Source organism: Danio rerio, chromosome 4, assembly GCF_052040795.2.
Source record: "Danio rerio strain M-AB ecotype USA chromosome 4, GRCz13ab, whole genome shotgun sequence".
Lineage (NCBI taxonomy): Eukaryota > Metazoa > Chordata > Actinopteri > Cypriniformes > Danionidae > Danio > Danio rerio.
This window is the reverse complement of record NC_141024.2, coordinates 32,361,242-32,389,081: the sequence shown is the minus strand read 5'-3', so window position 1 is coordinate 32,389,081 and position 27,840 is coordinate 32,361,242. Positions and strand designations below refer to the sequence as shown.

The following is a 27,840-nucleotide window of genomic DNA, read 5'->3' as shown; positions in this document are numbered from 1 at the left end:
AGAGAAAGGCTGTATTTCTACTTCCAATAAAATATATTTGCTCTGAATTATTGAAATATTGATATTTTGATAAGACAATCGATTCTAGAACATACAAAGCTGGTATCGAAGATATCAATATTTAAGTATCAATCTGCACATCACTACTCTTAAACGTGATTCTGTTCTGTGCTTTCACTTTGTTTAGGAATGAAAACATGAAAACATTTATAAATAAATATAAAAAACGTCGCAATTCACTTTACTTTTCATTACAGGTGCCGCCCCTCCTATACAATCATCAAAATAGTCATATAATGGTGCATGACTGTCATCTGACGTGCTCCATACTGATAAATAGACGATGTTTCCCAAACGGTTTCTGTACACGTGATTTGAAGCGAAGTGAAAGTCTGGCTTTTGGGTGCGTGTTAAAACAGCCATACATATAATAATATTAATAGCTTTTACAACTGAAGTTTGTATTGAATTTTTTTATTATTGCGAATTGCATATCTTTTTCTTTGTCCTGCCTTCTTGTAGTTGTTTTTTGTTATCCCATAGGCTCCCATACCGGCATTATCCCGTGTGCTGATTATCTGATGGTCTCGAAGGCCTGTATAAAAAGGAGCTTCTGGCAGGGTTAGGGGATTTTATATGTGCTGCGTTCAATGCTGGAAGTGGAGCTCCTGGATTTCCCTTACTCCTCCGGCCGATGACCAACAATTTTGTACCATTGTTAATACGTTACCCTATTTTGAGAGTTTGAGCATGTAGGGGTGGCCTGCCTATTTATTTGAATATTTTTGAATATGTTTATGTTTAGGGAGAAAGGGAAGCTTCCTGTATTTTTCTTTAAATAGTAATAGGTAATTTAGTGCATTTTACTTTATAGATTCTTTTGTTTGTTATTTTGGCCTGTGATCACCCAGAAGAGATGCTCATTTATATTTACTACATTTATTTCTATAATCTATTCAAATACTCTCAACTGAGTGTCTGAGTTTGGTTGTCGACCGAAGGATCTTTTGCATTAAGTTTTTGTTTTATTTGGGAAATCCACCACCCCAACACATTTGTTTTCTTTGTTTACTATGCCCTTGTTGTTTTCCCCTAGACTTGGGGCAACGGCGTAATAATAACATATAAACATATCGATTTTGGTGTATTTTTTTTTTTAAACACAACTAATTTCGTCTTAAATGAGCATAAAAGCTTAGGAAAGCAGTCGAATGCTTTCATTATAATGTTAGATGTGTGCATTTTTAAAGTGAGACCTGTTATTTAATGTAATAAAAAAAATCTAAACAAGTGAGAGATTCATTTGTTGCTCTTTAATCAGAATGTGTAAGTTATACAGTGGAGAAACTGCTAATGAGATTTAATAGCTTGATTATATTTCATCATAATAACTATTAATTTTAATAAGCTGACCTGTTTGTTAATGTACTTGTGCTAGCGTATACAAATCATGAAATATTTACAAATATATATATAACATTTATCAAAAAAAAAATCTTATGGAAATAGAAACACATAACTCTCAAATCAATAAAAATTTTGGGAGGAAAGAAAGTAATTTATTTGATATTTTAGGTGCAAATACAATGACAGTCAGCACGGACATGTGAAAATTGTTATGTAATCATGAAAAAGTATTAGAATGACCTAAAATGTTTACATTAAAAGTTTTGATCAACTCCAAATACTGAATATATGTGTGTCTCTGTATGTGGGAAAGTGGCAAAACGAGGGAGAAATGTATCAGTCATGACTGCAACAGTAAGTGGCAATAAAAAGCTAACCAAAAATGACTTTTATTTTGGCGTGTCGTGTGACGTCATAAGGATGCGCCGCTCCTGCGCTGTGATTCAACTGGAGAAAGGTTTGTTTGAATGCTTTTACATATATTTAAACGGATTGATTAAAGTTTCAGGTTTTCACCCAATGCTAGTATACCTGCTGTTGACGATAATAATTCTAATTTTAACCCTTTATACAACGTAGTACTTTTTCTCTCACATTATTTGAGGGCTTGTTTGATTAAAGCAGGAGAAATGTGTGTAATAAGTGTTTTAATGAAGGTTTTATTAAATAGCATAATGTCATTCCATTCTAAGTATACATCACTATATAAGAAATGGAGTACTAGTTTTCATCAGGTTATTTGTGGCTATTGTTTCTTGCTCGGACTTACTCTTTTACCTGATTTCCTGTTGAAGAGAAGCTATTTTGTTTCTGTTCATTGTTTTATTTATTTTAAACAGGATAGTGTCTAAATGCAGAGAAAAACTCCTGTTGAAGCGACTGATCTCCACACTGTTATAAAGATGGCGTTTATTAAAGAGGAGAGTGAAGATGTGAAGATTGAAGAAACATTCACAGTCAAAAAGGAAGATCTGCAGGAACAAACAGGTTGGTGTTCATACCAATATATTTTTAATAATAAGAACATTAAATGAAATCCATCTTGCAGCCCTGATTGTGCTGCCTAGTTCTCCTGAATGCACATAAGGACTCATTGAAAGACGAAAATTAGTTTCTTTCTTGTTACTTGTTCTCATGTCTTTTGTAATTATTTTATGTATTATTAGTCTCCCATTTTCTCAACCATTGAAAGTTTATTGATTTTCTTGTTCTCGTACTGTTTTTTTTTTCCTTTCTTTTTTTTTTTTTTAACTGTTTCATCCTTGAGCACTGGCGCTATATAAAATATATAAAAACAATAAATCAAAAAGGTTTAACTGTGCTGTGATATTTGATCTACAGTATTCTCATAGAAGATATCTGCTATTACAGTAATAGTGTTGGCTTCGTACTTTCTATTTGCATATGTCACGTTGATCACAATTCCCTTTTTTCATCAACTTCTTTATGAGTTTAAGCTTGTTTCTAGTAGTTGTTGCTAGTTCTCACAGATAGTATCTGAGTTAGAACTAGATTCTTAAAGTTTGAGAACAAACTTTGAGGCTGGCTTGTGAAAGCCTGATGGTAATAGTTTATTTAGTTTAAACAGTTTTAAAAAGTATGAAAAGATAGATAGATAGATAGATAGATAGATAGATAGATAGATAGATAGATAGATAGATAGATAGATAGATAGATAGACAGATAGATGATGGAGGGATGGATGAATGGTGTGCTAGCATAAGTCAAACAAGTCAACCCCCGCTTCTCTACGATGTTCTGATACTACGATATAGCTGCTGTTATATCGTTGCTAGGTTAGTCTGTTTTGTTGCTATGGAGTGGATTGACAGCTTAGACTGATGATGTATCAAAGCTTCTTGCCAGTATGAACAGTTAAAAGCAACACCCATGTCTCTATCACACTGCAGCATGACAATATCAATCTAAACCTCTATAATGGCAGTCTATGGGACCGTTGCTAGGGTGCCGTATCTGGTTGTTAGGGGTGTGGCTAGAAAGTTAAAAGCTCATCAGTTATTGGTAGTTTGGTAGTCTGAGTTAAATGAGCCCAGTTAGAAGTCTGTGTGACAGTCTGATGTAGAGTTATGAGCTCACAAAGTTTGACCCCATGTAAAGTCAATAAGAGTCTTTTGCAGTGGAAGTCTATGGGACAGTTTCTAGGGTCCCAAAAGTGGTTGCTAGGGTGTGGCCAGAAAGTAAAAAGCTCATCAGTTATTGGCAGTTAGGTAGTCTGAGTTAAATGAGCTCAGTTAGAAGCCTGTAGGACAGTCTGATGCAGAGTTATGAGGTCACAAAGTTTGGTCCAAGGTTAAGTCAATGGGATTTTTCAGAAGGTCCCGGGACGTTTTTCGGAAAACCAAAAGTCGGATCAGTCGGAAAAGATATAGCAACCCGAGTCAGACCAGTTTGGAGGTCTGGTGTGAGTTTGGTGGTCATAGTTTGAAAGCTCTAGGAGGAGATAGAGTTTAATTTTTAGTCTCAGAAGAAAAATAGGATAACAATAGTCTGGCTTGCTACACAAGCCAGCCTAATTACATCATTATTAAAATAACTAATTACCACCGCTATTGTGTTTAAACAGGGTTTTTGCAGGGTCTTATATTCCAAAATCTAAATTAGGGACCTTAAAAAGTCTTAAATTTACTGAAATATTTTGTTGTAGGTCTTAAATCTTTTTAAACAAGTCTTCATTTTCCTTTGTTTCATGTTTTGCTGTCAAATCTGGCCTAAACCCATACAATCACCAACATGCCATCACAATAAAACTTTAAAGCTTTTATCCAAAAAGGTAATTTTTACTCTATCATAATGGATTAATAATTTTCCTCACAATAACATTTGTTTAAACGTGCTCCATGTATTTACTGCTGAGGACATCGACATGGAGATTGTTGTGCAAAGATTTAGTTTATTATAGTTTTTAAAACATTTAAATGTTTTTTATTTGAAAGAAAATTTTTGTTGAAAAAAATTGTATGGATACAAGTAGAGCTTGCTTGTTTTTACACAATATTTAAGATCTTTTGCTAGGAAATATCTAAAATATTTAAATTTATTATTATTCATTTACCAATTTATTATTACATGTATTAAATTATAATATTTTTTGATAGGACAAATAAAAATATTTTCCATCTGGGCCATTTGAAAAATTCCTTAGCCTTATGAGTCTAAAATTTCATTTATAATGGTCTTAAAAAGTCTTACATTTAACTTGCAGAAACCCTGGTTTACAGTATGTCAAATGTGGACGCCCCAATAATAAATATGCTGAATGAAACGGACACTAAAATAATTAATTATTATAAAACATTGTACAGTATTCTAAACTATATGTTGATGTTGTGGGACAACATGAGACAAAATAAAGTATAGTGGAACAATACAGTTTAGCATTTCACTAACTACAACTGGCCAACAAACTAGTCTAAATGACTTTTGCTGATTAAGTGGATTATGGATTACAGCATGCTGATGATATGCAAACATTTAAGTGTAAAGTTCATCAGTATTGACCATATTCTTCACGTACCAGCAGGCGCCGCCATTGAAATCTTGTTGCCTGAGACTTTTTTTAAAGAATACATTTTTAGATCCTAAAAACAGTGTTATGCTGCTTAGGCATGGGATAACTTTTTCAAGGTATACCACGGTTTGAAAAAGTCAAGGTCTAAAACTGCCAATATTTTCTTCAAATTCAAATATATAAATATATATTACATTTTTGTACAACTGTATCTCAAGCAGAAAAGATATCCAAAGATGCCGTTTTAAATCTTAAAGAAATCTATGTTTCTGAAACAAATGAAGACAGCAGAAGTCAATGATTCATTATAATTATTCAGCATGTTTACTGCTCAAACATATTGTAAAAGTTTCTCAAAAGAAAATGTTTTGTGTTCGATGGGGAAAAAAGTGTTTGTTTTTTACCTAGACATTTAAAAAGAATAGATTTTAGAGTAGTAATCACAGTACTGTGAAACCGTGATATTTTTATTTAAGGTTATCATACCATCAGAATCTTATACTAGCCCATGCTTAATGCTGCTTGATGTTGCAAACTCATATTTTCTCATTTTATTATTTTTCTTTGTATGTATAGTCATAAACACATTTTTGTGGAGCAAGTACTTTAAGTAGCCGTTTATTATTCCTGGTCATTTCTCTAATAGGAAACTGAAGTTCTAAAACAATAGCATATGAGATCAGGGGCCGTTTCAGACAGAAGGTTAAGTGAAAACTCAGAGTATGCTAATCCTGAAATTAGAGAAACTCTGGGTTGTCTGTTTCAAAATAGGTCGAGAAAGCAGGTTAAGTCTGTTTCTGAAAGAGAGGTAACTTTAACTCTGGGTCAGTTACGTGGTAACTTACTCTGTAAATCTAACAGTAGCAGGCTTTATTATCTAAACTCCGAGTTTCTGTCGGTGTCCTTCCCTTTTTATAAAGATGAAGCGGTATTTATCACTCAGCTTTATGTCCAGCCACCTATTTTTATGTGCATTTTGGATAGCTATGAGCATAGAAAAAAATTAAAAATTGGTTGATGGAAACTTCATGATGCACATAACTTTTGAAACATAGGCATAAAAGCATGCGCAAATCTGAGCAGGATAAACTTTTTATTCAATAAAAAAAAGATAAACTTACAGTACATAAACTACACTAGTACTTTTACTGAACAAATTCAAGTATGTGCATTAAAAAAAGGTTTGATATACAAGATCATATGATGATGAAAATCCGTGTGAAGCAGACTGAGCGCACTGTAAAACATCTGAAATGTTGTTTTGATCATTCTAACACGCCTTTACCGTTTTTGTATTAAAGTTATTATATTATTAATGATCTCCAGTGTGGGGTTATTGCTGTGTATCTATAGGTTGGCATTGGCTATACAACGCCACTAGATGGAGCTATAAGTACACAAAAGGTCCAGCCGGATGTATGTATATTATGTTGTTTTGACATCCAGAGCGCCCGGAGCCTGTCAAGAGTGTCTGTTGTCCGTGTCTCATGGCTTCATATGCCACCACGTGTTAATTGTGTCGCCATTCATTAAATAAAGAAAAGATTTATGTAGCATCTTCTACCGCAGAAAATTCTTTTTTTTTTCCTTTTAAAGAGCTCATATTTACGTTTTTTTTAAATGCCCTTCCATGTAGTGTGTAAAGCTCTAAGTGAAGTGAAATACCTAGCTAAGGCTTAAATCTGTAAGTGTACATTGTTTGAAACCGTTCATTCATCTATAAAAGAGTCGACTCAGAGTGCTTTAAACGAGTCGTCTTGATAACGAGTCATTAGGTGTTTCGCGGTGACGTGACAACGAAACCAAGTAGTTATGCATGCAAACTCGGGAAATTTGGATAAAAGCATGGATGAGTCTTTCAGCATTAGGCCTCGAGAGGAAAGGACATAAGCGGGCTATATTACGAAGATGATAAAAAGCCATTTTAGTTGCATGTTTAAAATGAGGCTTCAGACTAAGCTGAGAGTCAAGGAGAACACCAAGATTACGTACCTGCAGAGATGGTGATAAGACAGACCCATCACTGTTAACTCAAATTCACTACACCTCTTGACGTTAGAAAGAGTGGCAACCAATAAAATCTGTTTTCGAACTATTCAGTTTAAGATAATTATGTTGCATCCAAGCTTTAATTTCAGTTAAGAAAGCGTTAAGCGATGACATTGATGCAGATGAATTGGGAGATGTGTTAATGTAGATTTGTGTGTCATCGGCATAACAATGATACCTAATACCAAATTTCTGCAAGAATTGACCAAGAGGCAGCATATAAATACTAAAGAGAAGTGGACCAAGTACTGACCCTTGGGGGACACCATGACATAAAGGAACAGTCTGTCCAACAGTATGCTATGAGAAATTGTATCAAAAGCTGCGGTTAAGTCTAAAAGCACTAAAATACCACAAGCCCCCGAATCGGCAATCAGGAGAAGGTCATATTTAACCCTAACCAAAGCAGTTTCTGTGCGATGTCCTGATCTAAAACCAGACTGAAATGCATCAAACAAAGCGTTTGCTTGCAGGTGTTCTTGCAGTTGCCCCACGACCACCTGCTCAAGAACCTTCGCCAGAAAAGGTTAATTAGAAATCGGCCGATAATTAGTCAGATCAGAGGAGTCACTGCCAGGCTTTTTTTTTAATCGGTGTAACAGCAGCAGTTTTCAGTGCAGTTTCAATAAAACCAGTGCTAAGTGAAGCATTCACAATAGTGTTGGGAAAGGATCAAGAACATAAAATGAAGAGTTCAGTGACATAACAGTTTTCGCAATAAAATCATAATCAGCAATGTTAAAAGTCGAGAAGCCGGAAGCAGGAAGAACAGAGGGTGAAGGCTCAACATATGTGGAATCAGGATCACCAGCAATGGAAGAGAAAATATTGTCAATCTTAGTTGTAAAAAAATGTTAAAAAATCCTCACAGTACTCAGCAGTTGTAGGGGTGTAATTCTTAGGAGGTCCAACCAGCTTAGTGACTGTTCTAGAGTTGGAATTTTGACTACCAATGATATGCGAGTAGTATTCCCTTTTGGGTAAATTGGTTGTTTTTGCTTTATTTCAAGCAAATTCGTACTTCCTGTTTGAAACTAATTTTTGAAGCTGCGTCACGGTCATGACATAATAGCGTGTGTTTCAGCGTGCAGACTGGGCGTCTGTGCCAGAGTGAGTCTTATTATGTCTTACAGTGTGTTGCATTAATGCATGAGTAAGGCTTGGTTCAAACCAATCAGCACGCTCTATTGTGCAACTTCATTAATATTCATTAGTGTCACCGTGTTTACGCCACAGAGACGCCACGTTGTGTTGGCAAAACAAGCGTGAAGTGTTGCTTTTATAGTTTGCTGCCATTAAGTTTCGTTTTCATTTTCTCTCTGTGAGAGCTCAGCTGGATCACGTGTGGATTAACAGTGTACGCGACGCTCGACAACAATAACTTACGTGTCTAAGGAGGAACATTGTTTAGCTGAGAGCTGTTCTCATCTGCAAACGCTGAAATCCGGATTCACTTGTAACGTTAGTCTCCTCTTCATAAAGACGCGGCTCTTGTTGCTGGTGATTGTCCTGTCTCTACAGATTTGGTAAGTGAGCGACCAGTGCTCTTTGTTTATTCAGTTTGTTCGTATCGAATTAAGTTAACTATTGCACTGAGTGCAAACATAGCACCGCATTTTGTGACCGGAATAACACACGCGGCTTTCTGACACTACCTGCCGTGTGCATCTAAGTTTCTGGGAAATGCAGAGTTTTTTTTTCTCTCATTCGCCGTGCGGTATCAAACATTGCATGAAAAATACACGCTTAGAGCAGATCCTCGAATCAAATATTGCGTTTGTCGCGAGGGGCATGAATGAATTCCATGAATGAAAGAGCCAAACTGCAGTTAAAGTCCAACATTTAATAATCTGGCAAATAATTCAACTACAGATGTCCATGTAGGTTAAACACCGTCACTTTCTCGTGTGTGTGTATTTTGACTGAAACTCGCGCGTGCCCAAATAGACACTCCCACACCATCCCACTTTATTTCCTCCGACACTCCCCCCTAAACAGAGCTGGACATGCCCACTTTTCTGACTTTTTCCAAAGTAGAGGTGTGAAAACACCCTGCTGAAACGAGGGGGTTTCATGGCCCTTTAAATACTAATCCAAAGTTTAAAATAAGTTAATATATAAAAAATCTATTAGTAATGTATTGTAGTAGAAGTACATTTTCCCAAAAATTGTACTTAAGTACACCTGACACTGTTTAGCTGACCTCCACTGGATGATGAAGCCTTCTGGACGGGTGCAAGATTCGTCAAACAAACCCATGCTGAAGAGTGAGGACGAACCACTCGCCTCCGAGACCAGACCGTGTTGATAGACCCAGCCTGGTGAGCCAGAAAACTCCAGTGAGAACCCCTATGAGTGTACGCGGGGCGCCGTAGTAGCTTTAGAGAGCGAATCACTTGTACCAAGTCCTCCGCAGGAAGCATAGTGTGTTAAAGTTGGTAAAGATCCGTTCCAGAATAAGTAAACATGTTAAAATCCAAGCGACCACTGTAGGCCTTGTCCAATTCTTTAATAAAAACCAGGATGAGGAAAAACAGATGAGTTAGCCGCATGCTAGCACCAAAGACTCAAGGTTATCAGGTTAACTCGCTATATTCTCATATCGCGTGCAAAGCCACGTTAAAAACGCGACGTGTACCGCTTTGTTTACGGACCTCCGTGGAGGAGGGTAATGTGTGTATGTGTGTGCGGTGTCCTCCTCCGAGGGTAATGTGTGTGTGTGTGTGTGTCGTCCGAGGAGGGTAGTTTGTGGGTGTGTGTGTGTGTGTGTGTGTGTGTGTGAAGAGCAGAGTGTGACAAGCTAGGAAATCTCTTCGCCAATTTTTGGAGTTTTTGCTTAATAAAATAGTTAGTCTGTATATTCAAATCCATCGTCTGTATTTACATTCACCCGCTAGCAGTCAAAATCCACGCCTTACACTATGAAGCGTGTTTGCACTGTGACTAATTTTATATTGTTGATTAGCTGCTGGGCATTTCACATTGGCTCGCGCTGAAGGCAGTCAGTGTCGACCAATCGCAACAGGCTGTCATGTGTAATTTTATGTGACATTCCATTTTTGCACATAAATTTAAATAACATTTTTGGATGGAAACACAGCTATTGCCTACATTTCAGTCACACAAAGAACAAAGTCACGTACAAGAATGGCCTGTCATTTTTTAATGAATAATTGGCTTAAATTCACAGACCTTCGACAGGGACATGTACTGTAACTAACGGGATCATTAGTTGTTCTAAAAACTATTTTTTAGTACTGCTTACATTCTTATTTTCAAATATTTTAATTGATTTTTTTAAAAGTCTTTAATTTTTCCTTAACACGCATATTAAACAACAAATTAACATGGTACATAGCTACAAACATAAGCAGGTCGCAAACCAGAAGCGCTGCTCGACGACGCATAGTGTTGCGCCACGCAGTGATTTGCATTTTAGAATTCTAAACATAGGTTTCTGGTTATAAAGTTAACAATAATAAAAGTGCCTTGCTATTACTAAACAAGGATGAAAGGAGAAACTATACAAACAATAGGCAATTTTTCAGTTCACAAGAAGAGCTTACGTATTTAGGAATTAAGATAGTCACAAATATAAAAGAGATTATTTCAATTAATTATGACCCATTGTTAAAAAAAGTCATGGACTCGCTCGAGAGATGGAATGCAATGCCAATCTCAATGATTGGACGTATAAATATTATAAAGATGTCAATTCTACCTAAATTCTTGTATCTCTTTCAGTCAATTCCTCTTCCACTTCCAGCTACATTCTTTGTAACACTCAAGTAAATGTTCACAAGGTTTATATGGAACAACAAGCGTCCTCGGTTACGTCTGTCCCTACTTTATTTACCGTATGAGCGGGGAGGGCTTAAACTACCTAATATAAAACTCTATTATTGGGCAGCTTAATTATGTTCTGCTATGTATTACTTCATAGAAACAGACCCTCCAGCATGGATAGATATAGAAAAAAATTAAATAACAACTCCATTACAGATGTATCTTTATTCTTCCCCAGTTAAAGTACTAAAATATACACAAATAATACTTTCCTTAGAAACTCAATTTGTGTATGGTATGAAGCTCATGACTTTTTAGGTGAAACAATTAAACTCTCAAGTCTGTCGCCAATTTGGGGTAATACAATGTTTGTGCCTGGGAGAAATGATGGGGGATTTAAAAATTGGATGTATAAGGGTGCAAAACAAGTAAAAGATTTATATAAGGATGGTACAATGATGTCATTCCAACAATTGATATAAGAATATGATATTCCTCAGAAGCACTTCTTCAAATATCTACAGATAAGAAGTTTTATACACTCTGAAATTAAAACTTATGTAGAGCCCTCTTTGTCAACTATAGAAGAACATACTGTGAAACATTTAAGGGATAAAGGCATTGGATTCTTGTTTGTTTGCGCAAACATATAGTGTAAATACTAGATGCAAATTGCTGCAATATAAATGGCTCATGCGGACATACATTACCCCGGTTAAATTACATAAGTTCAACCCAAATATTCCTGACATCTGTTTAAAATGTAAACAAGATATTGGAACCCTTTATCATTGTATGTGGGAGTGTACTGAGATTCAAACATTTTGGAAGAGTATTCTGGTTATGATTGGTAAACTGACTGAAGAAAATGTACCTTGCGATCCCAAACTCTGTCTATTTCATATATATCCAGTAAATTTTGTGGTGAGCGCCAGTAAACGCAAACTAATTGATTTTAGTTTGCTTCAGGCCAAACGGGCTATTGCTTTAAAATGGAAGGAGATACAAGGTCCTTCCTCTATACTCTGGATTAAAGAAATGACTAACAACCTCGCCATGGAAAAACTGACTTCTGCAGTTAAAGGGAAACTTAAAGACTTTTACAATATTTGGACTCCATTTTTATGCTATTGTAACCAAGAGGACTTGACAGGGATGGACGACTAATACTCAACATTCATTTGTATTGGGTATCTCCATTACATAATGTGATCTCCTAAAAATTACCGAATACTCAGTAAAGGTAAAAGGTTAAACTGTAAATTGGATGGCTGTGGATGCTGGTGTACGGAAACTAGTGAGAGATGTTTTTTTTATTTTTATTTTTTATTATTTTTTATATAAATTATTATTATTTTTTTTTTTTTTTGGGAGGGGAATTTTAAAGTTCTGCAAAGTTCTCTTACTTATGTGTGTTTTTTTCACTTTTATTTAATGTATTATGTGTTTAAAACAAATGCAAATAAATATATTTTGGAAAAAAAAACAAAAACATAGGTTTCTATCAGGGTACTTACACCGGCACCACAAGTCAGTGGTGCTATAAAACTCGACCGGGAAGCCATCAGGGCCTGGTGCTTTTCCGGTTTGCAATTTTTTTTATTGCATTTCAGAAGGTGTTATATTTCCTTCTTATGCCTACTGATCTGAATTACAGAGGGATGAAAATTCTAAATAGTTAAAAAAGCTCTCAATATGTTCAATTTCGTTTATCTCAGAGCTGTAATGAGCTGAGTTTTTTTAATTGATTATTCTCTGTTGATCAGTAATAATACGGTCACCATCCTTACTAACTGCTGCTATAAAACCAGCTGCTGAGGATTGTTTCACTTGGTAACACAATAACCTGCCAGCTCGTTCACCATGTTCATAATGAATCTGGCATGACCATATGTAAAGATCCTCTGCAGTTTCACTTGTCAAGGAGTCAAATTCCATTTCTAGAAGTAGTCTTTTTCTTAAGGAGCTCTTCGAAAGGTGATGTTGAGTATATCTGATCAATTTTATTAATTTTATTCATAATCTCTGTAAGCCGTTTTGACTTTCTTTTATTTTCACTAGCTTGATATAAAATAATCTGTCCTCTTACATAAGCTTTCAGAGTATCCCATAGGATACTATAACCTATCTCTAGGGATTTGTTTTTCTCAAGGAAGAAATCAATTTGAGCATCAATACATTTTTCAAGAGTCTGAAAAGAGCCAAGAGTCTTAAGTTAAACCGCCATGTAAGTTGGGGGATTACATTGCCTGGAAAACATAGCTTTAGTGAGACTGGACAATGGTCCCAAATAACAATACTACCATACTCTACTTCAGACATTAAGGGAAGTAACTGCTTGTCCAGGAGAAAATGGTCAATCCTGGAATAGGTTTGATGCACAGGTGAATAGAAGGAAAATAGCTTGAAATGGATATTTAAATCTCCAGGGTTCACTTACAGCATATGTCTGAAGGAAGGAGTTGATACATTGTGCTGGCTGACTTAATGTATTACTCGAAGAGCTAGAGCAGTTCAAAATTGGGTGCAAAACACAATTTAAATCACCTCCTCAAATTAAATTGTGTGTGTTGAGACTAGGCAAAATTAAAAATAAATCACTGAAAAATGGTACATTGTTCCAATTAGGAGCATACTCATTGGCCAGGACCACAGACATGTTAAAAAGGTAACCTTGGATTATTATGTATCTGCCATTTTTGATCCAACAGATTTGACTTTAAAACAAACTGTACAATCTTATGTATGAGTGCAGCAACGCCCCTACTTTTGCTATTAAAGTTAGAATGATATATTTGTGTATAACCTCCTCTATTAAGTTTAGAATAGTCTTTTTTTTCAACAGGTGTCTCCTGTAAATATACAATATCAGATTTTAACTTGTTGAGATGTGCAAAACCCTTGTTTCATTTCACTGGGTGATTCAGCCCCTGCACATTCTAACTGGTAAAGTGGCCAAAGCCTCGCTGGTTCTTTTTCAACCATGCCAGGACACGCAGCTAATGCCTAGTTCACACTAAAGGATTTTAAGCCTGATTTGAGCCCGATTTGGAAGTTAACGAGCTTGCCGACAGATCGGGCTGTGATCGGGAAGAAATCTGCGGGTCGGCGCTCGCCGCTCTTAATGTGTGAACTACTGAGCAACGCATCAACGAGGCTCGCTGACGCGTCGCCGACACCTCGCAGACGGAAATCCAACATTCAGCATGCTAAATATTCCAGAGCAGTCGGCCGACTCAACCCCACGTGTGGTCAGATGTAGTGACGAGCTGCAGCCAATGAGAGAGCATATCAGCATGAGCCGCGTGCCTGTGTGTTCAGGAGCTCAGCAGAAACATCTGTGATTGGTCAGAATGGGTTATCGGTGCACTGGCTTCATTCTGTGTTAGCACAGACATGAGAGGAGGATATATTAACAGTGGAACTAGAGTTCTGTAACTATTAGAATTACCATACTGCTCATTCTGACGGTTCTCATATAAAACGCCTTATTGTCACAACATATTTACATTCAAAGCTATTTTTGAGATATTAAAATTAAGCTTTGAATGTCTGGCATCATATTTAATGACACCATTACCCTAAAAATATAATCTTTTTTTGTAATACAGCCTATAAATATGTAGTTAAGATACTAAAACACTTAAAGGTCTTGGCTTTCATTTTCACTTTCAAACAGGAGCTATTTCACAGCACATAACATGCTGTTTTGAAAGATATCTAAAGTAAATTGATGTTTTTGCGATCAGAAAGTTTTGTTTATGTTAGCAGGAAGTTGCTAGGCAAGAAAATGCACACATATTTAAAGTCACAGTTCTTTACTGTTTTGTAATAAAAAAAAAAAAAAACAATGTTAGAAAGAAATACACTGATAGTTAGAAAACGGCAGGGTGTTATAAATATGTTAGTTTTATTTCAAAGAGTTATAAAATTACAAAAATTAAAAACTCTCAGTTTATCTATCCACTGGAACCTGCAGATGAGTGATTAATCCGCTGATAAATCAGCTGATTTGACGATGTTTTTAAATGCTTTCTCCAAAGCTTGAAACGCTGTCAGTGATGTAATCAGCACACAAGCAGCCAATAGTGTTCAGCTTTTTCTGACAACTCCTCCCTCAAAATTTCATTGGCTGTGGTTTGGTAGCTTGAATGAACTGATGGGGAATGAGTTGTTGTCAGATCATGTAGTGTGTGACCATCCTCTTGTGGATCATTCACAGAGTGTTGCGTAGTGTGAACACCACAGAGATTAAAAGACACAAAGTCAGGTCATGTAGTGTGAACTAGGCTTAAAGGCCCGCAAAAAACGGACGCGCTTGCTTGGCTATACAGTCTGGCCAAAGACCCCCTGGTTCTTTTTCAACCATGACAGGACGTGCAACCAAGGGCTTGCAAGAAACTGACGCACATGCTCTGGTATTAAGCCTGGCCATAGCCTCTTTGGTTCTTTTTTAACCATGCCAGGACGTGCGGCTAAGGATCTGCGGGAAACAGTTGCACATGCTTGGGTATACAGCCTGGCCAAAGACCCCTTGATTCATTTTCAACCATGCCAGGAAGCGCGGTTAAGGGCCCCCGGGAAATGGATGCAGTTGCTCGGGTATAAAGCCTGGCCCAAGACCCCGGTTCCTTTTTAACCATGCCATGACGTGCGGCCAAGGGCCTGCGGAAAACGGACGCACTTGCTCAGGTATACAGCCTGGCCAGAGAACTGCTTGGATCTTTTAACTGCACATCCGCCCAAAACAAAAAGTTCATGATTTCACTCCTTCCCCCAAATCCTGATGGCAGGTCAGAGACTACTGTTGTTGGGTACGTACCTCTAGGCACCGGACGTCCCGGAAAGGTGGTCTCCCATCGAGCTTGACCTGGCAGGCTTGGGCTTAGGTCTAAACAACTCTATCGGTGAGCACCGTCAAGCCGTCACCACCAGCCGTTCCAGAGACCACCCATCTTCCACTGGACCTTGCTCATTCCAGATGCTCTCTAGAAAGACCCACCATCCCCCCAAATGGATTTCATCCCTCAAATGAGTGTTTGTTGGCAGACAGCAAAAAAATAAATAAAAAAAACACCATATCCCCAATGATTTATTTTACTTTCTCAGATTAGGATTCTTTTTGTGCTGTCCCCATAGATCTGCTATCTATTAAATCAAACAAAACACTGTTCAAGTGAAATTTCGTTTTTTTTTTTGTTTTTGTTTTTTTCGCCCATGTGGCACAGATCGGATATGGCCCATGTATGTGTAAGCCGGAACAAATCATGTGGATTCTGATTTACTTAAATCAGATTCAGGCCTTGTTCATATGTGAAAATTTATCCGATATGAATCGGTTCTGTGTTCTCGTGTCTGCAGTGTAAGCAGGTAGATCAGATTTTCACCTGTCAATAAGAATTGCGCATCATTAAAAACCATGATGTTTAGTCTGACACTTTCTTTTCAGAACAGACTTCAGCAAACCCAAAGTCCCAAACCTTAAATCTCATACACGAGAACTTAAACAGCTTTTACATTGTCATATAGCACAGGTATTTAAGCATGTTAACGAGAGCGAAAGAGCGCAATGTTTGCCACGTAACCAATATAAACTTATATAAAACTAGTGCATACATCACATGCATAAATCACACCATGGACATTACATTAAGATGCCTAAGGGTTTAAAAAAGCTTAAAGGTCAAAATAAGATGAGAACCTTTCTGTCCTAAACTATAGCAAAACAGTTTGTAAAAAGAACAGATTTCATACAGATTTCATACAGGAATAGAGAAAAGAGCACGCTTTCATTATCAGCTGTAAGTCAGCGTCCGCTCTTTTTTTTTTTCTCTCTCTTAGTCATTGCGCCTTTGCCGTGTGCTGTGTAAATGCAGATGATCGGATACGAGTCACTTTTAAAAGATGATGTAAGCAGGTCATCAAAAAAATCGGATACAGTCACAAAATTGACCATTAAAATCTACTAAGACCACTAAGAATCTCCTCGAGGAAAGGAGTGTGTTGAATATAGGAAAGACACACCCTTCACAGTGGTTCAAAAGATATCTAAAGTTATATATTTATTGTTTTGATTGTCTATTTCTGAGGGAATGAGACCATTGTACCAGTCGCACTGAGACATTCAAAATTATATCAAACATGATAAAGTCACGTGGGTTGATATAGAACATTCATATTTTGAAATGATCATTTTGTGTGAGTAGAGTGAAAAGGGGCTGAGTGACCAAGGGGAGATGTTTCAAATGTAAATAAAGGAAAGGAGGGGAGCTGGTTTTCCCGCATTCCCACCTGCTGTGAAGCCGATTGTCTCTGTGTTTTCAGCTCATGTTTGAATTGTCAAAGACATCAAAATGTTTGTGAAATCTTAAGTCTTACAATGCACAGGTATGTCACGTCTGAGAGGTAAATATTCAGGTGTCTGTTCAGCTGTTACCCCAGAACTTTTTTTTTTCTGATGCGTTTACCAGTCAGGCACAGAATGAACAAGTATTCCCTGTCTGCTTTACAAATTTTAGAAAAACATTTTGTTGTAATTATGAATATATACAAATAAAAATAGCCATTTACAGCTTTCAAATCTCTGTCTTATCAATATGACTAAAATGACTTTTATGATCAATTATGTAAAAACTGACAACTGGACAGATAGTTTGAATTTATTATAACTTTCATGTTAAGCTGCTTTGACACAATTTACATTGTAAAAGCACTAGATAAATAAAGATGAAATGACTTGAATCTGCTTAAATGTGCTCACGTTAATGGACCGAACAAAAAATTATTTGATTTATTTTACATTTAATGTGCATCAAAATTAGTGTGTGTAGCCAATGTTTCCAGTGTCTTCACTTTTCTGCTTTTGATGAGTTTTTAAGACTTAATGAATTTATTTTTTTTTTCAGACATAATTGAAGAGAATATAGGGAGTAAAGAGGAGGAACATCATGTCAAAATTGAGGAAAAAACTCAAAAAAAGGAAAAGGAAAAAAAGTTACAGACTGGTGGTATTTGGAAAAGGAGAGACAGAAATCGTTTCACCTGCACTCAGTGTGGAAAGAGTTTTGGAAGAAAAGTCAATCTTAAGTTTCACATGATGATCCACACTGGAGAGAAACCATTCACATGCACTCAGTGTGGGAAGAGTTTTGGAAGAAAAGGGAATCTTAAATTTCACATGATGATTCACACTGGAGAGAAACCATTCACATGCACTCAGTGTGGGAAGAGTTTCAACAAATCATCAAACTTTAATAATCACATGAGGATCCACACTGGAGAGAAACCATTCATATGCTTTCAGTGTGGGAAGAGTTTCAACCAATCATCAGCCCTTAATCTACACATGAGGAGCCACACTGGAGAGAAACCATTCACATGCACTCAATGTGGGAAAAGTTTTAACAGCTCATCAAACCTTAATCAACACATGAGGATCCACACTGGAGAGAAACCGTTCATATGCACTCAGTGTGGAAAGGGTTTCAACCAATCACCACATCTTAATCTTCACATGAGGAGCCACACTGGAGAGAAACCATTCACATGCACTCAGTGTGGGAAGAGTTTTATCTGCTCATCAAACCTTAATCAACACATGAGGGTCCACATTGGAGAGAAACCATTCACTTGTACTTAAGCTGCGGTCACACTGGACTTTTCTCCTCAGACTTCCATTCATACGCACACGAATACATCAAACTTGAAACACAAGTTCTTGCGTCAAGTTTTGCAGTTCACTTCATAAACTCTGACCTGCGAAATCACATCAATTGACTGTGTGAGACCAATTGAAGATCAAAACATGACCTGTCTGGACAGAAATGTAAATTATGGTTGTCGCCAATAGCCTAGTGGTTAGTGCATCGACACATAGCACCAAGGTGCTCACGGCGACCCGAGTTCGATTCCTGGCTCGAGGTCCTTTGCGGATCCTTCCCCTATCTCTGCTCCACACATTTCCTGTCTGTAAAAATCTCTACTGTTCTATCCCAATAGGGGTGAAAACCCCTAAAAAAAATTATGAAAAAATAAGTAAAATTGTTTAATCCCGCCCCTTTTTGCAGCGCCGTACAACAGAACTTTGCATGCTTAAACTCTAGTGTGACCGCAGCTTCAGTGTGGGATGAGTTTCAGCAACTCCTCAGACCTTAATAAATGCATGAAAACCTACACTGGAGAGAAACCATTCACATGGACTCAGTGTGGGAAGAGTTTCAACCGTTCAGTAAACCTTAATGAACACATGAAGACCCACCCTGGTGTGAAAGAGTATATGTGCTTGAGTGTGAGAAGACTTTTATTACAGCGCCAAAAGTGAAACTGCACCATACGATTCACCCTGGAGAGATTGTACTAGTGTTCACACTGTGACACAGGCCCAGATTGGCTAATCGGGAGAACCGGGACAATTCCCGGTGGGCCGGTCCGTTTTTTGGCCGCTAGGGCCGATGTCCCTAGCTGCTTGCACTCTCAGCAGTTGCACTTTTAAAATTTTAAATTAATTTAACCTCACTCTTTTTAATCATTATTTTGCCGCAGCTCCGCTCTTTTTATTTATTTTCTCGCAGCCCCGTGAGCAAAATGCAGCCCGCAGGTTAATGATGATCATTAACCTGCGGGCTGCACCCCATTCCACCACAAACAGCGGCACCTTAGTGAATATTAATTAATATGAATGAATATTACAGCTGCTCAATGAAAATCAGATGATTCACTACATTAATAAATCTGACATAACTTGAAAGGGGAGGAAAAAGAGTAGGGTGAAAAAAAAAAGAGTAGACATCAATAGCAGCAGATAACGTTACAAAGCTTAACAGCGCCATCGTGGTCTAGTGGTCAGCAAGTTACGCTTTGAAGCAGCCAACCCGAGTTTGAACCTCACTTGTATATAATATGTTTTTTTTCAGTGTTAAGACATAGAATACTGTTTGGGTTACTTTTGTAGGGGTACATTTGTGTGTGTGTGTGTGTGTGTGTGTGACGACCGTTACAAAGGACTGGATATTTATAAAGAATTAATGTTCTCGGATTTATGAAAAACATTTGAAGTTCTAAAGCAGCTGTGTCCTTGAAAAAGTCGTGTTAGTGTCATTTTAAACTGAATTGGAAATGACGTTTTTTTAATATAATCAGTCGTCGACTGAGGTGGGCCGGACTAAGGCTTGAAACTCCAGAGCTAAAAAGGAATCCCACTCCGGCCCTGCTGTGACAAGAGGTTTAATCAGTGAACACATCTGAAAACACAAAAGAGAATTCACACTGGAGAGAAACTGTACAGATCTGATCAGTGTCTACAGCAGGGGTGTCAAACTATTTTTAGCTTAGGGGAAACATGGAGGAAAATCTATTGCTAAGTGGGCCAGACCAGTAAAAACATGGTATATATCACTTAAAAACAATAACGTCAGATTTTTTTCTTTGTTTTAATATGATCAACATAAAACATAAAGCTGGAGCGTGAGGACAACACAATCTCACAGAAATTTGTAACTTTTTGATTTAGTTGCTTACTCATATGGATTCATACAATATCATTCCTACAATTTAGTACGATTTGCTTTTCCATTAATGATAGCTGGGTTAAGGGGTGTGGGTGCCATGTCTCTTTTTATATATGTTACATTTTCATACCACTGAACTTGTACGAATTAGCCCCAAAACTGACGAAATGTGAAATAGTTACATTTCCATGTGAGATCACCTCAGTGTGGTAAGGCAGGGCAGAGGGTCTTTCTCTCTGAGAAGGCTTTAAAACTGAAACTTGTAATTTTGGCTATTCGAATGTAAAATTAATGAAAATGCAAGACAAATACTATTTAAATTCAAAATATAATTCATTATTAGAATTTTTGTTTAACCTGTAACACAGATTTCTTCATGTAAACAACATACCCACAATATCTGTGCACGCTCTTGAATATGTTTACCAACTCCCATTCTATAAAAGCACAAAAGCCCTATATAGGAAATAACGAGAGTTGACAAATTAAAAACTTAAATTTTTTTATTATAATAGAATTTAAATCTACACTGGAAATGTGGGTGCCTGTGTGTTTTGAGGGAGCCCAATAAATAATGAACATAAAAACTGCCTGCTGATGCACACAGGTAATGTTGATTAATAAAATAAAGATAAATAATAAAAGTAATGTGTCAGAGACCCTAAAAAATGTTTAACTCAACAATGAAACATCAAACATAGCTAAAAGATTTTACATTGTCAAACAAATGAAAAATAATTGAAACAATTGAAAAATGACAACAAATATTTGTTTAAGCCCGAACTATAAAACTAAATGTTGCTTAAGTTGCACACTAGTTTGGTCATGTATAAATATAATTACAACCATATTGTATAAATATTATTGTCACTATAAGCCTACATCATGCTGATGATCGAAAATACAATGTCATGATATCTCATGCGATTGTCTTCTGACCGAAGTGCATCTTAAAATACGTAAATGACACCCCTCATAGAGCTTGAGAAGTAGACATTCTTTATAATTTTTCAAATAAAGACTTGCAGGTTAAGGAAACAACATAGGAGGAAGTTGCCGCGGGCCGTGGTGCAGATTAAAAGTAAAAAAAAAAAGTATATTTATATGGACAGATGGGTAACTAGATAGATTGGACAGGTATAAATTCATCTGTGCTCCGCTGCACGCTGCAGACGCGAAAGGCAAGTGCCTGCTCTCCCGCTGAACCGCACGTAAGAAACAGGCATGACTCTCAACTATTTTGACAAATACACACCTACGTTATAAAGCCCAACATGGAAGTTTGTGATTGTGTCAGCCCAATGTCAATAATGAAAAGAACCAATGGGCTGCAGATTATGTCACATGGCCGCTCTGTCAGGAAAAGAAATATCTTACTTTCGGAGTGTGACAGCTCACAGGATCACTTAGGGAGAAAAACATGACAGTGTTTTATAGGCCGATCAGATCATAAGAAGATGATCAGCCCGGCCCAAAAAGTACGACCCAGTCTGCCCCTGCCCACAACAGGAAAACAAAAAAACGGCAACTGTGTTAATTGCTTAAATTTTTTTTAACGCGTTAGTTATTTCAAATTAATCGCATACGTTAATGCATTAATTTTGACAGCACTAATATATATATACATATATAAAGAGAACCACAGGTCAACAGGGAGACTGCAAAGCTTCTGCTTTAAGCTAAACTGACTTTTAAATCTCTACTATAAAATACATCTACTCTAAAATATACAGACAAATGTAAAATATAGTAAACACCCTAAATCTGTTGAAACGCGTCGATCTGATGGCGGTTGAGTTTGCAGCTGGATATTATTGGGAGATCGCTGACAGGTACAGTAAAGACTAGTGGGCCACGGCGCACCGGTTGAGAATCCCTGCTTTATCAGATGAAATTAACCATTTGTAGTTGGCCATCCAGTGGACACAATTGGAACAGCAGCTTCATTTATTGAAAAATTGCAGCTCGTTTTTAAACTTTACAGAATCATCTCGCGGGCCGAATTAAACCTGTTATTTAAAGCCTGATCCCGTACATTTGACATCCCTGATTTACATGGTCAAGAGATTTAGAGATTTTTTTATTTTAAAGCATTCGTTAGGTCCAGAATTACAATGGATTTGAAGTATTACAAGGCCATAAATGTTGCTGAAAACTTTGAACAACAGTGATGTTACAAGGACGCTGTCTGGAATGTGGAGGAAGGAGAGCTGCTGTTAGATCTGCTGAGGACTTACAATTTGTGAAATGAAAAATTTGGTAACGCTATCTTTTACAACCCGCAAAGTACCTTTTAAGTACAGTGAAATAACAGTGTACTTTTCTGTACGTGTAGAGTAAGTTTAATAAACGTATGTGTAGGTTTAAGGAAACAAACTGTAATGCTTGCATAATAAGGGGTAACAACCAGATATTCAACACAAAAATTAAAGCGTATGTACAGTGAAATAATGGTGTACTTTTCTGTATGTATAGTGTATGTATAAATAACGTTTATGTAGGTATAAGGGAACAAACTAAAACGTTTGGGTAAAAAGGGGGTAACAACCAGATATTCAACATGGAAAGTACCGCGTAAGTACAGTGAAATAACGATGTACTTTTCTTTAATTTGCAAAGGAACAAACCGTAATGTTTGCGTAATAAGGGAGTAACAATAAGATTCAACGTGCAAAGAACCGCGTAAGTATATTACGTTTAGATGTACTTTTCTTCATGTATTGTAAACATATGAAGAATTATGCAATGGTGGTGACAACCTAATGCAACCTGCAAATGTACATGCACCTGCGTAAGTACATTAGTACTCTTATTCAGTGCTTGGGTTTTATATGGGGTGTTTAATGAATAAAAGGTTTACAACATGTAAAATTATTAACCCTTGTTGTATACTGTATGTATTTTAAATCTGCAATTTAATATAAAAATATATGTCCTTACACTACTTACCTTATGAATGTTTACTTGTTGATCTCACCACAGCCATCAATGTCTCAACATCACTATCAACAAATAACTTTGCATGATATAGGCCTACCGTCAGGGTTCAATGCAGATGAAAACAGGCTCGCATTGTTGTAAAAAAAAATAAATGAATGAAAAGAGAAGAGAGAACCCAGTCCAGGAGACTCGGAACAAGCAGAATTCCTTTATTGAGACGTGTTGGTTAATCTGCAGTCATACAGCGTCTTTAAGATGTCCGTGTCTGCAAGAGCCTACTAGAGGTCCACAGTCTGCAAGTTCTTTCACAAGTCTCTCACAAGTCTCACACAAGTCTGAATTAGTCTGAATAGTCTATATTGTGTTCTTAGGAGGAGGGGATTTGGCTAAACAAAGCATGCAAATTAAGCGTTGTGGTCGGCAGGGTAAACTGCTCTTTCAGGCATTGATCTCATCATGTTCTGGAGACAGAAACCGCCTGACCATTTGATCGAAAAGAGTAAACAATAGACACCCCATGCTGTGAAACTGATAATTGCATCACTTTGGCTTAGCCTGTAGTCAGCAAGGCAAAGGTTATATGACCCTCCTAGCTGGCATGTCAATGAAATAATATAATTAAAAACCAGAGAATATAACTTTTTAGTTATACGTAGATTATTGTTAATTTGAAATTAGATGATATAAATTTATATTTCCACAGTTCCCCCTTTGAGAGTTATTTAAAAACTCTCACAAAAAAAATATAAATTTGTAAGCTTTCCTAAAACCATTCAATGGCTTCTGTTTGATAACAGAAGCCCCATCTTCTAGTCATGTAACTTGAAAAGTTACAGGCACATTTAACTTATTCTGTGTCATTTCAATATCTACATAGATGTAAGTGTAGATTTCTAAAACTGTTCACACGTTTATGACAATCAGTTGTAATGTCATAAATCCTACATGATGACACAAAAAAAAATCATGTAGTTAAACTGCAGATCTTCTGAAAGTCCATGGCTTGTGAATAGTGTTCAGTCTTTTGTGAGGTGTGTTTCTTGTGGTTCTTCTCCAGCACAGAGTTGATCTGATGACTTCCTTTCATTCATGGATCTCCGTAGTGATCCTCTGGTTTAGAGTGTTTCTTGAGAAGATGCCGTGTTTGTGTTTACCTGCACACAAGAAAACAAGGAAACAGCAGACCAGCAGTATTCATGCATAGACTTGTATGATCATAGTTCGTGTGTCTAGTTATTCAGGTGATCGTATAGTGGTTGTGTTAAGTTGGTGATCGTATAGTGTTGTGTATTTTCTGTCTCCTAATCTTAAAGTTATGACACCTATAAAACAGTGAGGTGAGGATGGGGGGAGAAAAACAAAAAAGAAAAGGGAGTCTTCACCACAGGGTGCGGCCCCTGAAGCCTGTTGCTTTCAGTTCTGCCCTGGGCTCCTCACTGGTTTGTGTGTCCTGTTCTGTCCCTGAGTGTGGTGGGCAAACTTTAAAATGTGAGACACAAACTATCATTCAATGAATATCAGTCCTATCAGACATCATAACATTGAATGGGTAGTGATTGGAAAATGTGTTAAACACATTCAAGGCTGTAAGTGGACTTAAGCAGAGTTCCCCAATAAAAAGGAAGAAGTTTCCTTTGTGTCTTTTTACAAAGAGTCTTTCATCTTAATTGTAAATGAACTGGGACATTAAGCACTCACAGCCAAAAAATGGTTAGCATCTTTGTGGACAGCTCAATGGATTTAGTGATGAGGGGAGGGGTATGTTGAGGGCATTTAGCAAACTGTTCAGAAGTTGATTTACCCTGTTCATCTCTTTAAAGTTCTTTTTATTCTTTCTACACTCCCTCATCCAATGTCCTTTTTTACCACAGTAATGACAACAGATATTTTTCCTAAGACATTTGTGATTTGATGTCTTTTCTGTGTTGACCTTAGTGGCAGCTGCTTCAAATCTGACTCTGTCTTTGATGTAAGAGTCTCTTTCCCACAAAGCTAAACTGTTCATATTATTTCTGAGAGTGGTGGAAGACCAGGTGATGTTAAGAAATGACAAAGCTTGTCTGTATTCAGTTGCAAGGCCATCTGACCAGATGCGGACTAGGGGTCCCTTATCATCTAGCACACTGTCCGAATTATCAGCTAATCCACTGTAAGTTATGGCGGATTGACAAAATCTCTCAGTGAATTCATTCACAGATTCATCTTTCCTTTGCACACAACAAGTCACTTTTGACCAGTCAATCTTTGGGCCAACAATGTTCTTTAGAGCTTTCAAAACACCCTCTCTCAAATCATCCTTACTGGCATGTTGTAGTTTAGAGGTCACAGTATGCTCAAAACTGTTGTATTCAGATTCAGTGAGAATTTGAGACATTAGCTGGGTGACTTCTGTTAATGTCATGTCATAAAGACGCATTTTGCTGATTAGTGCTCTGCTAAACTCTGAAAAATTTGTGCGTGCTGATGGTAAGCTTTGAGACAATCTGTCTATTTCTTTAGGTCCTAGTGTTCTGGAAACTGTTTGAATTTGAACAACAGAAGTGTTGTTGTGTGAACTTTCAGTTCTCTTAGATCTTCTGGCACCACAAACCTCCACTGAACCTATGAGCAAATCACTATCTGATTGGATGGAAATGTCTGTTTCAGAGACAATTTGTAAGTCAGGATGTTTATTATCAGGCTGACTAACCTCCTCAATGTCAGTTTTTGATTTCTTGAGGTTCAGTTGTTTTGTTAATGAGGTTATCTTAGCATGAAGCTCTTGGATCTGTTTCTCTAATTCAGATTTAGCCTGAGCTTTTTGTTTAGCTCGACATAAACTGAATTCTCTGTAGCAGCAGATAATGCCTTTTACATTGTTTTTGCGAATGCATGCATCAAGCACTTTCTTGCATTCTTCTAATGTCCAAACATCATCTGGGTCAATGCTAAATTTCTTTGTCAAATTTAGTCTGACTGACTCTGTAATTGAGTCCATGTGCTGTTGTAGCAGCGATTTGAAATCCTGATCTGACAATAAAGGAGTTTTTAAACTACCTTTTTCAGTTGTAGTGATCAGTCTTGTATTCTGTCTGAACATTTTGTGAGCTTATTATCACAAAGTAAAAATACTAAAACTATATTAGCACATGTTGCTAAAACTTCCTGCCTGAACAAGAGATAACATCAGTTAGCTTGTATAGCTAAACTTAAACTTCTCTGGTTGAACAGAGGGAAAACAAAAAAAAAAAAGAAAAGAAAATAGCGCATAAGGCTTAACTTCTCTGAAAAGAGGATAACTTTTTAAAAGAAAATAGCACGTAAGGCTTTACTTCTCTATTGAAATAGAGGATAGCTTTTTGTTAAACAAACCCTGCAGCTGTTTGTTAACTTTTCTCTGATGGAGCAGAGAATAACCATGTGTATAGACTGGTCTGTATGGTTCTTTTGATAGAGTGAAACTCACCAAATCGAGGTTGAGCTGAAAAGATTCAGTCTGGAGTGATCTGATCTTTGTATTCAGGTAGCTTCAATGTTCATCAGGGTTGCAGTCAGCAAATAGTTGAGAATTTGTGACGTCCGCTGAGTGACTTCAAATTGCCGTTGAGCTGAAGATTCCGTCTGAAGAAGTTTCCTTGATCTTGAAGGTTCAAGTTGAATTCCAGGTGGATTTCAGTCTTTTGTGGCAAATTGATGAGAATTTGTTGTAAGTTGTTGTAAAAAAAAATAAATGAATGAAAAGAGAAGAGAGAACCCAGTCCAGGAGACTCGGAACAAGCAGAATTCCTTTATTGAGACGTGTTGGTTAATCTGCAGTCATACAGCGTCTTTAAGATGTCCGTGTCTGCAAGAGCCTACTAGAGGTCCACAGTCTGCAAGTTCTTTCACAAGTCTCTCACAAGTCTCACACAAGTCTGAATTAGTCTGAATAGTCTATATTGTGTTCTTAGGAGGAGGGGATTTGGCTAAACAAAGCATGCAAATTAAGCGTTGTGGTCGGCAGGGTAAACTGCTCTTTCAGGCATTGATCTCATCATGTTCTGGAGACAGAAACCGCCTGACCATTTGATCGAAAAGAGTAAACAATAGACACCCCATGCTGTGAAACTGATAATTGCATCACTTTGGCTTAGCCTGTAGTCAGCAAGGCAAAGGTTATATGACCCTCCTAGCTGGCATGTCAATGAAATAATATAATTAAAAACCAGAGAATATAACTTTTTAGTTATACGTAGATTATTGTTAATTTGAAATTAGATGATATAAATTTATATTTCCACAGCATTTTTACTGCTGTTTGCAGAGGGGGGACAAACTGTTGCATTTCAGTGAATGTATAGCTGATGCTTTATGGAAAATTGTAGTAATTTGGTCTTCAATGAATAAAAACTGATGCTGTAGTTTTCTCTGTTCTTAGTGTTCAAGTATACACTAGTGTATATCATTTACTACTTCTGATGGATATTTACTTATTGATGGATATTTGCAGAACAACTGTAAAAAGTCAGTAAAAAGTATTGACAAATTAACATGTCAAAATTGAATTGAATTTGTATTTTAGAGCTTTTGTGTTTGCAGTGCAATTTAACCACAGTTAAATTCAGAAGTGGTCTGGTTGAAGAAAGTTAATGCATGGAATTTTTA

General features: G+C 37.0%; 1 protein-coding gene across 1 annotated transcript; it reads left to right on the top strand.

The window, feature by feature from the left end:
- Positions 1–1,834: 1,834 nt before the first annotated feature.
- LOC137490847 (uncharacterized) lies at positions 1,835–23,219 on the top strand. The gene is made up of 3 exons (XM_087249436.2): positions 1,835–1,864; positions 2,247–2,394; positions 17,677–23,219. The coding sequence occupies exons 2-3, from the start codon at positions 2,259–2,261 to the stop codon at positions 18,408–18,410; spliced, it is 870 nt and encodes a 289-aa protein (XP_087105562.2). The 5' UTR covers positions 1,835–1,864; positions 2,247–2,258; the 3' UTR covers positions 18,411–23,219.
- The last annotated feature ends 4,621 nt before the right edge of the window (positions 23,220–27,840 follow it).

Bases quoted from the DNA above. Each gene is read 5' to 3' on its own strand.
- LOC137490847 (XM_087249436.2), top strand. From the start codon at position 2,259: ATGCAGAGAAAAACTCCTGTTGAAGCGACTGATCTCCACACTGTTATA. The intron at 2,395-17,676 runs GTTGGTGTTCAT...TTTTTTTTTCAG, and splicing joins AGATCTGCAGGAACAAACAG to ACATAATTGAAGAGAATATA.